The sequence below is a fragment of the Thunnus maccoyii genome, chromosome 5 (genome assembly GCF_910596095.1).
Source record: "Thunnus maccoyii chromosome 5, fThuMac1.1, whole genome shotgun sequence".
Taxonomy (NCBI): domain Eukaryota; kingdom Metazoa; phylum Chordata; class Actinopteri; order Scombriformes; family Scombridae; genus Thunnus; species Thunnus maccoyii.
In genome coordinates this window covers 4,027,574-4,042,995 of record NC_056537.1, presented here as the reverse complement: position 1 = coordinate 4,042,995, position 15,422 = coordinate 4,027,574, and the positions used below count along the sequence as shown (strand labels likewise).

General features: G+C 37.5%; 1 protein-coding gene across 2 annotated transcripts in view; it reads left to right on the top strand.

Annotated features, from left to right (window-relative positions):
* The first annotated feature begins 3,984 nt into the window (after nt 1–3,984).
* Nucleotides 3,985–15,422, top strand: part of tph2 (tryptophan hydroxylase 2 (tryptophan 5-monooxygenase)) — an 11,911-nt gene continuing 473 nt past the window's right edge. Inside the window, exons 1-10 of one of the 2 annotated variants that reach the window (XM_042411368.1) lie at nt 3,985–4,214; nt 8,252–8,386; nt 8,485–8,668; nt 9,567–9,667; nt 10,246–10,313; nt 11,163–11,359; nt 11,856–11,991; nt 12,111–12,237; nt 13,745–13,840; nt 14,222–14,355. In XM_042411368.1, coding sequence (XP_042267302.1) covers nt 4,056–4,214; nt 8,252–8,386; nt 8,485–8,668; nt 9,567–9,667; nt 10,246–10,313; nt 11,163–11,359; nt 11,856–11,991; nt 12,111–12,237; nt 13,745–13,840; nt 14,222–14,355 — 1,337 coding nt within the window. In that variant the 5' untranslated portion in view covers nt 3,985–4,055. Of the gene's footprint in view, nt 4,215–6,736; nt 7,009–8,251; nt 8,387–8,484; nt 8,669–9,566; nt 9,668–10,245; nt 10,314–11,162; nt 11,360–11,855; nt 11,992–12,110; nt 12,238–13,744; nt 13,841–14,221; nt 14,356–15,422 lie in introns of those variants that run through there. The other variant, XM_042411369.1, reaches the window with a different exon arrangement.

Sequence of the window (15,422 nt, the reverse complement as noted above, 5' to 3'; positions counted from 1 at the left end):
ATCAGGGTTTACTGGTTGATCCTCGATAGGCTTAAAACTAAAGGAGACTGGTGGTTTTGAGGTTGTGGCTCCTAAACTTTGGATTTAAGATCTGCAGACGCCTTTAAAAAGCAGCTCAAGACCCGTTAGTTCAGACCTGCCTTTGTGTAATTTTTCTATTTTCTATTGATTGATTGATTTATTGTGTTTTATGTCTGTATGTATGTTTATGTTTTATTACCTCTGTGAAGCACTTTGTGACGTCTCTGCTCTAGAAAGGAGCGACATAAAAACTTAGAGGCAACAGACTGATAAAGTCTGCAGGCTTTGTCTCCAGCATCCAGATCAATATAATAATAATAATAATAAACTTTATTTATATAGCGCTTTTCTCAACAAAGTTATAAAGTGCTTTACAGAAAAATAAAGAATGAACAAATGGCAACTAAAAAATAAAAACAAAAATAACTACATTGTGGAATAAATGAATGGACTCTGATGTGTCTTGTTGTATGTTGATGACGATGTGATGAGATTGTGAAACCTTAAAACTGTTTATGAAAACAAAACAAGGAGATTTCACTGCATGTTTCTCCACACAGACCACATCAGACCAGGTTCAACATTTACAACATGTCAAACCTGAACTTTTATTAACCTGTAGACTCTGTTTATAAAACAGTTTCAGATGTGAGGAAGCTTTATTCTAGTTGTGAAAACAGGAAAAGGGTGTTTTCACTGCTTTTTTCACACTCAGACCACATCAGACTCAGTCTAGATCAAAAAGCTGGACTTGTTATTGTCAACAAATCTCATGTGCAGAAAACAAAACCAATTATTGACAATCTCCAGCTTTATCCTTTAATGATGACTGAACATGTGTGTGTGTGAAGACAATATTCACAAGTGGATAAACATCCAGGAGCAACACACACACGCAGAAGATTTATTGACTTCAGCTCCGAGAAGGTTTTTCATTCAACATCTAAAAAGTGTTTTTATTTCATTCATTTCAAATCTTCCATTCATGGATTTGTGCAGAAATGTCACGGCCGCGTGTGAGCGTCCTGTCCGTCCTCATCAGGATGCAGATGTGTTGTGGACGACTCCAAATGTCACTGCAGCTGCTTTCAAGTGTGTGATGGACGTCACCCCTTCCCTCTACTCCTCTTCCTCCTCCTCATCTTCCTTTGATGGGGAGACATTTGGCGTTAAAGCCGGAGGAGACGGAGGAAGGTATCACCTGCGATCTGCTCATAAAGCTTCATCTCAGTCAGAACAAAAGCAGCCGCGGCTTCTCCTGCATCTCTGTCCTCTTTCATTTCCTGTGCGGCAGGAAATTGCCTCAGCAGACGGCTGATAGCACGATGCCGTTATCAGCTGGACATCTCTCCATCTCACTGGGGTTGTTTTTATTGAAGCGAGGCTGCTTTGTGTGGACTGATGCCTGAGCCGTCATTCACTCAGCCAGCTCCACCTGCTCAGCGGACCGAGAGGTGGAACAACAGTGCAGACAAACAACAGAAACACACACTGTGATTTATTTAAACAAAATATAGAAACATTCACAGAAAATGAGAAAAGAGGAAACACAAACCTGTTCATCAGGAACAAAATAAGACTTTAAAAAAGGTTAAAGAAGGAGCACAGGTTTGAATAATATTCAAATTTAACAAGGAAACACAAAAACATAATTTAAATGCACAAAAATGTTAAAACTTTCTTTAAATATTCTGGTTGAAGAGTTACATATATTGTTTTTTAGTCCATATTTATGTTCCTTCTTTCTCTCTAGATGTTTATTTGCTGCATCACTGGACTGTAATGAGTGTTTATGTTTACATTCACATCATATTTATATGAGTCTGCAGTTTTCTCTTCCAGAACATTGTGTGCTGTGAACATCATATATCTTAGATCCAAGTCAGATGTTTTGATCATGTGGTTGTTGGATCTGTTTGTGTTTGCATAAGAATAATACTGTTACACTTAAAACCAACATTACAAAGATGTTACCAGTGGTGGAAGAAATATTCAGATCCTTTGCTTAAGTAAAAGTACTAATACATCAATGTAAAAATACTCCATTACAAGTAAAAGTCCTGCATGAAAGATCCTACTACAGTGTAAGTACATAAGTATTATGAGCTTGATGTAGTTAAAGTATTGCAGTAAAAGTACATAAGTATAATCAGCTTGATGTAGTTAAAGTATTGCAGTAAAAGTACATAAGTATTATGAGCTTGATGTAGTTAAAGTATTGCAGTAAAAGTACATAAGTATTATGAGCTTGATGTAGTTAAAGTATTGCAGTAAAAGTACATAAGTATTATGAGCTTGATGTAGTTAAAGTATTGCAGTAAAAGTACATAAGTATTATGAGCTTGATGTAGTTAAAGTATTGCAGTAAAAGTACATAAGTGTTATGAGCTTGATGTAGTTAAAGTATTGCAGTAAAAGTACATAAGTATTATGAGCTTGATGTAGTTAAAGTATTGCAGTAAAAGTACATAAGTATTATGAGCTTGATGTAGTTAAAGTATTGCAGTAAAAGTAGTGGTTTGGTCCCTCTGACTGATATATTATTATATATGACATCATTAGATTATTAATAGTGAAGCATCAGTGTTAGAGCAGCATGTTACTGTTGTAGCTGCTGGAGGTGGAGCTAGTTTACACTACTTTATATACAGTTAGCTAGTTTAGTCCAGTGGTTCCCAACCTAGGGGTCGGGCCCCTCCAAAGGGTCAGCAGATAAATCTGAGGGGTGGTGAGATGATTAATGGGAGAGGAAAGAAGAAAAAACAAAGTTCTGATACACAAATCTGTTTTCAGTTTTTGGACTTTTTCTCTAAACAAATGAGTGAATGAATGAAAAGAAAATATCGTCAGACTCCACAGAATGAGAGGAGTTAACAAGCTACAACAAACACACCGTCTGTTTGTTTTGTAACTGAGACGAGATCACATGATAAACTGACAACAGCTGATTGTGAAAGAAGTCAGCTGATTTATCTGAAGACGATAATCAAACAGAAACATGTCGAGGTTTCTAATTCAAGTTGGATTTACTTATTTGCATAACGGTCATGTGTATGTGTTTGTGTGTGTTTTTCAGTAAGAATCCTGGTAAACACACAAACACACAAACACACAAACACACACACACACAAACACACACACACACACAGGTAGATGTCATTCAGCCGTCTGTGTTTTTCCAGTTTCCATCAGAGGTTTAAACAGCCGTCAGCAGCTCTTTGAGTTTCCACTGGAGACAAATTTATCAGGAAACTGGAAACGTTTCTGTCAGATGATGAAAGACGGCTGGGATGGAAAAACTCAACCATGTTTACATATAAACAGCATGTAGTGTATATATATTTGTATATGTGCAGTATGTATATATATGTATATATACAGTATGTATATATGTGTATATGTATATGTACAGTATGTATATATGTATATATGATGTCAGTCAGTCTGTGCATCATCAGCAAACAGCTTCAACTAGACATCTTTTTCAGGATGATGGAGAGCTGGAGCGTATCCCAGCATGCACTGGGTGAAACAACAACATCACCCCTGTACAGATCTTCTGTCTGTCTAACAGCAACATCAGAGTGTAGGTGAGGTTTATTTATTGGCAGTTAATTGGCAATTTAAGCAAACATTTAAGCAAAAATGGCAAAAATTCACCGTTTCCAGCTTCCCAAACATGAATATTTCCTTGTTTTCAGACTCTGTGATAATAAATTGAGGATCTTTGGGTTTTGGATTGTTGGTCGGACAGTCAGCAACCTTCTTCTCCAGTAAAACCTGCAGTGAAACAGCAGCAGAGGAGCAGAAGCTGCTCTCTCTCTCTCTCTCTCTCTCTCTATGCTTTGTACAAACGTCACCCCTTCCTTCCCCTCCTCCCCCCCCCCCCCCCCCACCCTGTGTCAGTATTTAACCAGCGGCGGGGCCGGCGGCAGGCCATCACTCTCTGAGCGTTGATCTTCAGGCAGTGTGAGGTGGCGGCAGCAGAGCACAGCAGGCTGGAGCCCTGGTACTCCTACACCCACTGGTTCCCCATGGCCTCCTCCCATGTGATGAAGGACAACCCGGAGCCAGTGCCCAGGATGCAGCCCGCCATGATGATGTTCTCCAGCAAGTACTGGGCCAGGAGGGGGATGTCGCTGGACTCGGCCATGTTCGACCACCAGCAGCAACGCCACACTGGGGGCCAGATGGTGAGAGCCCCTCCTCTCTGAACGCAGTGGTTTTGGTTATTTGGAGGTTTTTTCTGGAGGTGTTTTCAAGCTCATAACAGCATTGTTGTTGATTTACAAAACAGATTTGACTTTTGCTTTAAGCTGATTTTCATAGATGAATTCTTTCTGTCTTTGAGTGACGGTGGATTTCTGAGGTGTCAGCTGAAGGCTGTAAAGTTGTTTTCTTTTCTTTTAGGGAAAATTAGCATTTTTAAATCGTTTAAACTAAAAATACAGCTATGAAGTCGATGGAGGGACGTTTTGCAAACAGAGACTTTTTGATTCTAAAATTCAAACAACCAAAAAACAACAAATGAAGAATAAAATTTGAATCTTATTCAAGTGCAAAAAAAAAACCTTTAACACAAAGTATAAAACATCATCAGATACATCACAATCTTTGAATTCAGTGCCTCAAATATCCCTCAAGACTGTGTTAATGAACCTTAAATAAACTGATTAAGCTGTTTAAGTTTAATTTAGCTACTTATTGCATCTTCTGTACTTTTCATCTTATATTTGAAAATGAATTGTTAACGATCTTTAAAGGCTCTGAAAACTTACTTTAACAGATATCTTATCTTACTGTGAGCGATGAGCTCCTACATCAACACAAAAATACAATATTATTGTACATGTTTGATTTAAAAAATCAGCTCATGAGGGTTTAGACGACACCCAGCGTGGACAGAAACAGATTTCATGTTCATTCATTTTAAATTCTAAAATGTTAAATTTACAGTGTAGTTTGGTCACCTTTCAGTCTGCTGTCAGGGAATAAAAACCCTGATGTTTGGATGTTTGTGACAGAAATCTAAACTTGTAGATGGATGGTTGATTAAATAAATATTACTCTCCATTTAAAATAATACTGTACATTTAAAATGACTGAAACACTGTTCAGTACGAGAACGACTGATTTAAATTCATGTTATTTGATTAAAACTTCTGTCAGTGTTGTAAGAGATTTATCTGCTGATTTGAAACTAAAGTAATTTCTTTCTTTCTTTTAAAACAGAGACAGAATCAGAAGTAACGCTTTATGTTAAAGGTCCATAATTTACTAATTATTTCCTGTAAAGAAGTGTGTAAATTGTTACTAACAAAAGGGGGAAATAGAGTTCAATTGGAACACTTCTAGTTAGAGCTGCAACTAACAATTATTTTCATTATTAATTAATCGGACAGTTTTTTTCTCAATTAATCAATTAGTTGTTTGGTCTATAAAATGTCAGAAAATGGTTGAAAATGTCGATCACTTGTTCCCAAAGCTCGAGGTGACGTCCTCAAATGTCTTGTTTTGTCCCGACCAACAGTCCACAACCAGAAGATATTCAGTTTACTGTCACAGAAAAAAATGTTGATACTTTATTCTTAAAAAATGTCTCACAACAGTTAATCAATTATCAAAATAGTTGGCGTTTAATTTTTAATAGTTGGCAACTAATTGATTAATCAACTAATCATTGCAGCTTTACTTCTACTTCTAATTAATTCCAATTATTCACTAGTGTAACCAAGAGACACCGCAGTGCACAGCAGGTTAGTTTCCAATGAATAATGAATGAATATTTACTCGGGTTCTATTTTCCCTGTAATTAGAAACAAATTACATATTTCTTCCGGGGAGATTTAGTAGGATTATTTAGCAATTAAAGAAAAAAAAGTGTTACTGAATCACTGGAGGAAAACATAGAAAGTTGATTGTTGTTTCAGCCTCAGCAGGACAATAAAAAAAACACATTATACAGAATGCAGAATATTACCATCTGCCGGCAGCATGTGTTGTTGTTGTTTTAGTCTGTAGCTCAGGGCGCAAAATGTTTTGGAGATGATCTTTTCTGTGGAGGTGAAAAGATCAACGAGTCTCCGTCAGCATCTTTACACAAACACATTTTTATTTCATGATGGCAACAGCTGCGACGGGTTCACAGAGAGAGAGAGAGAGAGAGAAAAAAAGAGGAAGCTTGATAACGTTCTGTTTGATGTTGTGTTTGTTCAGCAGAAAAGAGGAAATTTAACGCTGTCAGTGTGAGATAACAGCAGCTCCAGCTGCTGAGGTTTGTCAATATATCAGGTTGATATTGACCTTTTATTAAGTTTTAGATATTTGACTGTCAGCGTCATCCACTTCTTATACAACAGAATGATGTGACTTTTTTATTTTTTCACAGTTTAAATTTTAATTTCACCATTTATTATACTTATAAATTATTCATTTAAAGAAAAGATGGCAAAGACGTTCCACCATGAACTGGTTATCAGTGGAAACATGAGCAAACTATAAGTCTATATGTTTCTTCATGTAAAAATGTTTTAAAAACTACAGTTGACAGCTGTTTTTAGAAAATTACTGAACCTTTAAACATGAAACTATATACAGTATTTATGAGGTTTTTGCTTGCAGCCAAGAGACAGAGTAGTGAAGGAGGAAAGTGTTGAGAGCAGATCAGAACATATTGTTGGTTTGTTGACAATAAGAAAAATATAAAATAACTCCAAATTCTACACCAGTAGACATAAATATGTTTATCAGTGGTAATGTTAGCAGCCAGCCTGGTTTCACTGGAGAGTCTAAATTATAATGGTTTCTGTTATTCAGAGGGATTTACTAATAAAAGGTTGTTTTTTTTGTTTCTGACATGAAAATTACATCAGAATTAAATCAGCTCTGTCCAAGTTTGTCAGGTTTTATTTCCCAAATATTGGCAGCTCTCTAACCATCATCAGGGTGATGAAGACGAGATGAAACTGAAAACATTTGAGGATGAAAGTATGATATATCATGGAAGAGTTGGATAACTTTAGTTTATATTAAAGCTCATATTGCTCTTCACCTTGTTGCACATGATGTTTTCTCAAAGTAAGAAATTCCTGACTTTCTGCTGAAAAAAGGAAACGTTTCAGTAAAATTAACTTCCAAAATTAGACAAAATAATTATTCATTCATGTTTGTATATCTTAGGGTAGTTTTCAAACCCCTAAACCGGGACCCTTAAGTGTACTGCACGTTCACACACACACACATGTATGCGCTTGTGCACATATCATAGGTGTTTTCATGAGAATGGGGGACAGTTATTTCAGCACTTAGCACACCTTTTAACACCACAGACAGCACCTCAGCAGATGAAAAATTAAGTTTTGTCTCTCAAAATCCACCAAGGTATTTGTCAGTGTGCACAGGTGCAGACTGTGACACATTCTCTGCCAGCTTTTTTTTCAAACAAAACAAGATACAAATCTCTTTGTGGCCTATAAACAACTTTATAGGCAATAACATAAAAATAACTTTAACTTAAATCTTCACAACGCTATGCCACAAGCTGGTCGCGAGTTTACAAAGATTAAAACGTCAAAACATTAAATCACAACTGTACCTCCTTAATAACATAAACCAAGAAAGAGCCTTTAAAGAAAGTTACCTTTAACAAGATTGCTGGGTTTTTTACGCTTTGTAATCTTTCTTCTTAGAGTTTCTTTACTGCTCTCAGGGAAACCACCACTTAAGTTTAGCTGTCTTAATATGATCTTTTATATCAGCGTTTCCACTGTGCACAACCAAAAACTAACTAACTAACTAAGTAACTAACTAACTAACTAACTAACTAACTAACTAACTTGCTAGCTAGATAGCTAACAACTACCTAAAGCTAGCTAACCTAGCTAACTAAATCACTAGATAGCCAACTAGCCACTTAGCTAACGAACTGACTGATGAATGAACTACCTAACTTGCTAGATGCTAGATAGCAAACTAGCTAACTGACTAACTAGCTAACGAACTAGTGTTAGCTGACTAATTGAGGTATAAAAATATTACTTGGAATTATTTGTTCTTATCTTCTTATCTGAAGCCTTTTTACAGAAAATAGACTAATAAAAGGAGTATTTTTATTAAGTTGGTTATTTAAGAAGAACGTTGTTTAAAACAAACATCTTGTTGGAACAGGATGTGTGTCAGTCTGCAGCTTTTTTTAAACTGGGTGTTTGGTTTTGTTGTTGTTGTTGTTTAGTCGCGGCGTCCATCCTTCTGTCCCATCAACGAGAAGCCAGACAAAGAGAGCGATGAGGAGTCGGGCAGGACTGCGGTGGTCTTTTCTCTGAAGAACGAGGTGGGCTGTCTGGTCAAAGCTCTCCGACTGTTCCAGGTGGGGCTAACTTTCTATCTGACATCCAGATTCAGATTATTCCTCTGATGATTATCTTCTTTTGACATATTATCTCTCCTCCTCTCCTCCTCCTGCAGGAGAAACGAGTGAACTTGAACCACATCGAGTCTCGCATGTCAAAGCGCGTCACTAACGAAGTGGAGATTTTTGCCGACTGCAGCTGCAGTAAGAAGGAGTTTAATGAGCTGCTGCAGCATCTCAAAGATCACGTCAACATCATCTCCTTCAACACGCCTGCAAACGTGTGGTCTGCAGAAGCAGGTGAGATCCCCTGCATCACAGATCTCCCAGCAGCCACCTTCCTCCTCCGACATGAAGCTCCACTTGAGACCATCAAGCCTTGTTTATACTCACGCGAGACGCCGTGGCGCCTGAGCTACAAGCAAACACAGAGGCATTTATGCTCAATGCGTTGTTTGTTGCAGTATTCTCCAAAACGCCAGGGGGTGTACAAACAAAATATTCTGTGAAGCGTCTTCTTTGTTACCATTTCCAGTCTTTGTTTACTTGTTCTGCATATCACTTGGGCAACTGCCCCTCCAGTGCCCCCGAGAACAAAAAAAATACCGCAAAAGTGCCCTTTAAGGTGCCCCCACAGTAGCCCTCTAAGGTGTGTTTCTCTCACAAAGGAGAAAACATACCAAAGTTCTGTAATGACTGTCTAGTTATGGGTAAATCAGGATGAAATGCCCAAGAGAGGGCCTCTATGTGCAACAATCTGGAATGAAGTGCCCTCATAGTTGCCCTTTTAATGGAAAAAATGTGATAGTGCCCTGCCTTAAATGAAGAGGATGGTGTTTCTCCTGCTGAGTTTGTTATTTTCTATATCAGAACACCGCAGTATTTATTGTTATACTTATACCAGGTTTACTTACATACAGGAAAAAAGGAAACACAGAAAAACTTGTGTTTATGCTTCCTCTCAAAACTAGTCACAGAATTTCCAAATCACTGTCAAACATACTGAAAAGCTGTGTAGCGTAAAACATCCTCTGTATGTTGGAGGAGGTGGAATAATTTCCATATCATTATTTAATGTGTTTAAACATCTTATTATTTTGGAATAAACTAAAATGAATATGAGAAAATGTATTTATCAGGTTATTGTGTTGTTGTTTTTACACCAACAGTTTTATTTCTCATCTTGTGTTAACTTCAGATGGAGACGATGTTCCGTGGTTCCCGATGAAAATCTCAGAGTTAGATCAGTGTTCTCACAGAGTGTTGATGTACGGATCAGAGCTGGACGCTGACCATCCGGTACGTTTCATTTATGTTTTATATTTTACTCCTTAAAGTTGATTTAAATGACTTTTTGGCCACTATGGGGGCAGAAAACCTCCACAGACACCCAGCCCAGACACATTATGATCTTATGAAGTTGTAATGGTTAAAGTGTTAGCAAATAGTAGCTTTTTTTTTTTACACAATATTAGCATCCATTTCATTCTTATTTCGCCTGATGAAGAGCACTGAGACTGAACCAAACAGTAAATGTGCTGTAAAACTGTAACAACAAGCTAAAAGAGGCCAAAAGGCTCAGTAGAGCTGCAGAAATGTTGAAATAAATCATAAAAATGATCATGTATGGTAGTGAAGTAAAGAATAAGAAGAGGACACAAAGATTCAATGCAAGCATGAGGAGAAGAGGGAGATATGAGAGAGGAAAATATAAAATGTTTTCAGGTAATCAGATGCTGTTCTTCTTTTAATTATTCAGAAAAAACAAAGAAGTGACCTGCATCACTTCAGTAATATGTAAATGTATTTTAATGAGATGAAAATATGATGAATCACTGTTTCTCCAACTGATCTCTCGACTTCTTTTTTCTCGCCAGGGCTTTAAGGATAATGTTTACCGCCAGCGGAGGAAATACTTTGTGGAGGTGGCTATGAATTATAAATTGTAAGCATCATTATCTCATTTATCTGATGTTCATCTCCGCTGGATGTGGTATCTATGAAAAGTTTCTTTTTAGAAAGAAAATAACAAGTTTAAACATTTAAATTATATAGTGTGATGAAGTACAAATGAGTTTTCACAACTAGCAAGTAGTTGTTTTGTTTTGTGAATATGTCTGTGAAAAACTGTAACTTTAAATTATTAAATGTATTTATTCTTTAATGATGAACATGTGAAATGCAGCTTTTAGGGTTTTTCACATCAAGATCTATAATGAACTTATTTTGTTAATGGGAGATAAACATAATCTGTCTTTCAAAATCTCATGGGAGCTGCAGTTGTTGAGTACTTACAGTTCAGTTTATCTTAAAATATTGATTTTCTTGTTGTTTTTAAGCAAATAAATGTGTCTAAATGTGTTTTAAGACATAAAAATGCTCCTTCCTAAAATGACATCTATTCTTTCTCCCTCATTAAAAATTACAGACACTATTAATTTACAAATATTGTTAATTTCTGTTCCTGCTGGATGTAAGATGTCTCCTACTTCACTGTTAAGTCCATTCTCAGTGTTTGTGCACTCCAGGCTTCAGGTATCCACATCACACTTGTGTACGTTACATACTGGACCATGATTGGCTCCAAACTAGTTGTGATGTCATAAATCCAGCAGGTACGTCCAGGTGTTAAACTGAGATTTAAGCTGAGCACATAGAGAAACTGCACATGTATGATTCTGCACAGAGAAGAGAACAACATCACAGTCAAGAACAACAACGCTGGTTTTTATTCTTAACACTGAGGTTCAGTAAATCATGTGATATGATCCTGTCTGTCTGCTCCACCCCCCAGTGGGCAGCCCATCCCTCGTATCGAGTACACCCAGGAGGAGATCAGCACATGGGGGGTGGTCTTCAGAGAGCTGACCAAGCTGTACCCGACGCACGCCTGCAGAGAATACCTGAAAAACCTGCCGCTGCTCAGCAAACACTGCGGCTACCGAGAGGACAACATCCCCCAGCTGGAGGACGTCTCCCTGTTCCTCAGAGGTTTCTACCACACTGAAGAGTTTCCCTCCAGTCACCTCTTAAAGAGGACTGACTGTCATGTGACCTCAGCTGAGAGTCAGTGAGGTCACATGGTGCAACTAACCATTATTTTCATTGTTTTCTTGCTTAATAGATCAGTCATTTGGTCTTTAAAATGTCTAAAAATGGTGAAAAATATCGATCAATGTTTCCCAAAACCCAAAGCGATGCCCTCAAATGTCTTGTTTTGTCACGACCTACAGTTGATTGATTGATTATCAAGGTAGTGATTCATCTTCTGTCAACTGATTAATCAACTAATGGTTGTGGCTCTATACTGCACATCAGTTCAGGTGTTTCCAGTTAATAATTTAAGTACATTTTGATGTTAATACTTAAGTCCTTTTACTTAATTAAAAGGACTTTTACCTGTAATGGAGTATTTTCACATTGCTGTATCAGTACTTGAATAAAGGATCTGAATACTTCTTCCATCACTGGTTCCTGTGTCTTTCAGAACGGTCTGGTTTCACAGTTCGACCAGTCGCAGGTTACCTGTCTCCCAGAGATTTCCTGGCAGGTTTGGCCTACAGAGTGTTTAACTGCACTCAGTATGTTCGTCACAGCACCGACCCGCTCTACACACCTGAGCCGTGAGTACAATAACACACCTTTAGTCTTTATTTATCAAATGCTCTGTAAAGAACCAACTGAAGAGCTACAAACAAATAAACTTGCCGTGTTTTTCTTCCTGATGATGTTTATATTTCAGTGATACGTGTCACGAGCTGCTGGGTCACGTTCCTCTGCTCGCTGATCCAAAGTTTGCTCAGTTCTCTCAGGAGATCGGACTGGCGTCTCTGGGAGCTTCTGATGAGGACGTTCAGAAACTGGCCACCGTGAGTTCAACATCTGCACCATTTTACACAAAACATATTAAACATCTTCCTCTCTCTGATATCTGATATTTCATGGAGAAAAATATGTGATTTGGTTTCACGACTTTCCTGTCTGACGTCTAAAGTCAACCCCAGATGCACCAAACATTCTTCATCATCCAAATCTGCTCTTATCCAGGTGCTGAATGATGAATCTCACAGGCGCAGGGTCAATTGTTTGTTAGGTAACGTCCCCTAAACACTATATAACAGCAGGTGTTGTGCCGTGTGCAAATACTCTGGCATATGCCCAAGAAGTGGAGAGATGCCACCAAAAAAACACTGTAAGAAGAAGAAGAACTTAAGCAGTAGTGAAGAAAGGTTAAATAAATGTGATTTTCCAGAGCGTCAGTACTGGTATTACAGGTAAATAAAAAACCCGGAAATGGTAAAACATATGTGATGCTGTAAATGCAACAGAGGGACAGTAACTGAAATTAAAACAAAATAGTTTGACATGAAGAAAGGAAGCAAAAAAAACAGCAAAAAAAAAGTGTCAGTAACAACAGAGCTGTAATCAACACAAACATTAAGAGAAATATTTAGTATTTAACTCCATCCCTCCCGTTTTCCATCAGTGGATCAGTAGCAGAGTTTTTATTGCATATGTGTCACAAGACAGTAACATTATTTATAAAGTAAATTAGCCGCAGCTTGTCCAACTGATCTGTTTGTGAACGTGAGGCATCATTTCATTATCAGAGACGCACAGACAAGTGAGCTGCAGCCTCTCGGGTGAGTGAAAGATGATGCTGTAAGTTCAAGAATGAAAAATAAAACAAATAGAAGTTTTTGAGATGAGAGACAGGTCTGAGCGTTGCTGCGGCTCTGTCATTAAACTAATCTGTGTCGCCCAAATCAACAAACAGACAGCGAGACACAGCTGTAGAGTCTCAGGTGAGATCTGAAAACCAGAACATCATACCTGCAGGTTATCACACATTTATTTTCCTGTAACAGTTATTGTGACAACCAGTTATTGTGCAAATTGTGATATGTCGATTTTAAATATCAACTTTAGTCTCAGATTTATATCAATGAAGTAAAATGTAAAAATGTAGAGAAAAGATAACGATATAAGTCTGGTTTCAGGCAATCAGTAAATACATATTCAATAAAGTAAACGTTTTGCAGAGTCGGGCTGTTTATGTGCTCGTGTACGTATGAAAGAGGAAAGTGAGACAGAGAGAAAGTGAACTTACACACTTAGTTCGGCCGTCTGACAAAAAATGTACCAAACCTACGTCCTCACTGTACTCTACTGTATTCTACTATATTCTACTATAATATACTCTACTGTATACTCTATTATACCTACCTGTTCTGTACTGCACTCTACTGTAATGTACTGTACTCCACTTCTTTTCTACTATCCTATACTGTACTCTGCTCTGCTCTACTGTACTGTACTGTACTGTAGTATCCTGTAGTATATCTCAGTAGTAACTGCTCTGTGTGTCCTGAACAGTGTTACTTCTTCACTATTGAGTTCGGACTCTGCAAACAGGACGGTCAGCTCAGAGCTTACGGAGCCGGTTTACTGTCATCTATCGGAGAATTGAAGGTAACACACACACACACACACACACACACATACACACACACACACACACACACAAACATACACACGCGCACACACACACACACGTACACACACACACACACACACACACACACACGCCGATATTTCCTAGATTAAATTATTGTTTTGTCCATAAAATGTAAAAACATATTTTAAAAAAGTCGTTGTAATTTCCCAGAATCCAATGCGACGTCTTCAAATGTCCAAAACTCAAATATATTCATTTTACTGTCATATATGACGAAGAAAATCCTCACAATCCTTACATGAGAGGCTGCAACCAGTGAAAATTTGGCTTTTTTGATTGAAAAATGACTGAAAAGATTAATCATTTAAACTAATCGTTGCGGTCTGTTTTCCCAGCATGCCCTGTCCGATAAGGCCTGTGTGAAGATGTTTGACCCGAGGACGACCTGCAACCAGGAGTGTCTCATCACCACCTTCCAGGAGGTTTACTTCGTCTCGGAGAGCTTCGAGGAGGCCAAGGAGAAGATGAGGTAAACAAAAACACAAACATGTTATACTTACTGTTTATAACATGCAGCAAACTCACAGATTCACCAAAATAACCTTAAACACGTGAGTTAGTTTACACAAATTATAATAATTAATATCATGATTCCCCAGGTTACATATAGTGGCAGGAAATGCTCTCAGCTCAGACAAACTGAAACATAAAGGCTGAAAACCAGAACTGATGATGTCAGCAGATCATCTTACATAACTTCTGGGGAAAAATTAAAATATTTACCGTTTGATATCAGTCAGTGCTGTAAATGTATGAAGTTCACTGATCTGTTGTTGAGCTCTAAGACAGAAAGGCGACGTCAAGTGATCGGGCTCCTTATTTTAAGATGTGAATCTCGGATGGCTGCAGTACAGAACCAGATGTGACATTTTGGAACGATTTTATAATAAAGAAATGATCATTATTATGAATAAAATATTATCTGAGGCAACATGACGATTCAGAGCAGCTGTTTTACTCCTCAAATTGCTCTTTACAGCGTTCTGAAGTGTCATTTTTAGAGGTTTGATGAATAAATTATAAAAACACTATATTAGAATTAAATTCCTTCTTATATTTACTCTTGTAAAAGATTTTTTCTCTCAATGTTTTCACGCAGATAGTTATTAAACCCTGTTTCACATCTACAAATACTCAAACAGCACAATTTCCCATAGGTGAAGCACATTATTGTTGTTTGCAATACCACACACACTTACAGTCTATGTATATTGTTTGTCTTTTTATATAATCTGTATACTGCTTGTATATTTTGTATTGTCTTTAAATAATATTATAATATTAATTAATACATTGTCTGTATATTATACAGACAATGCACTATATCATACTGTACATATGAACGCTGATCATGATTTCAACTCATTTTGCTTTGGTTATTCAAGATAACTTTATCCAGGATTAACAAATCAATCCTCAAACTACCTGCAAAGAAACAAATAATCTGGATGAGAATTAACAGGATTATTTTAGCCTGATAGCAGCATGTTAGCATCCAGTTGAGGCTGTGTCTCTGTTGTGTTGATGATGTTCCTC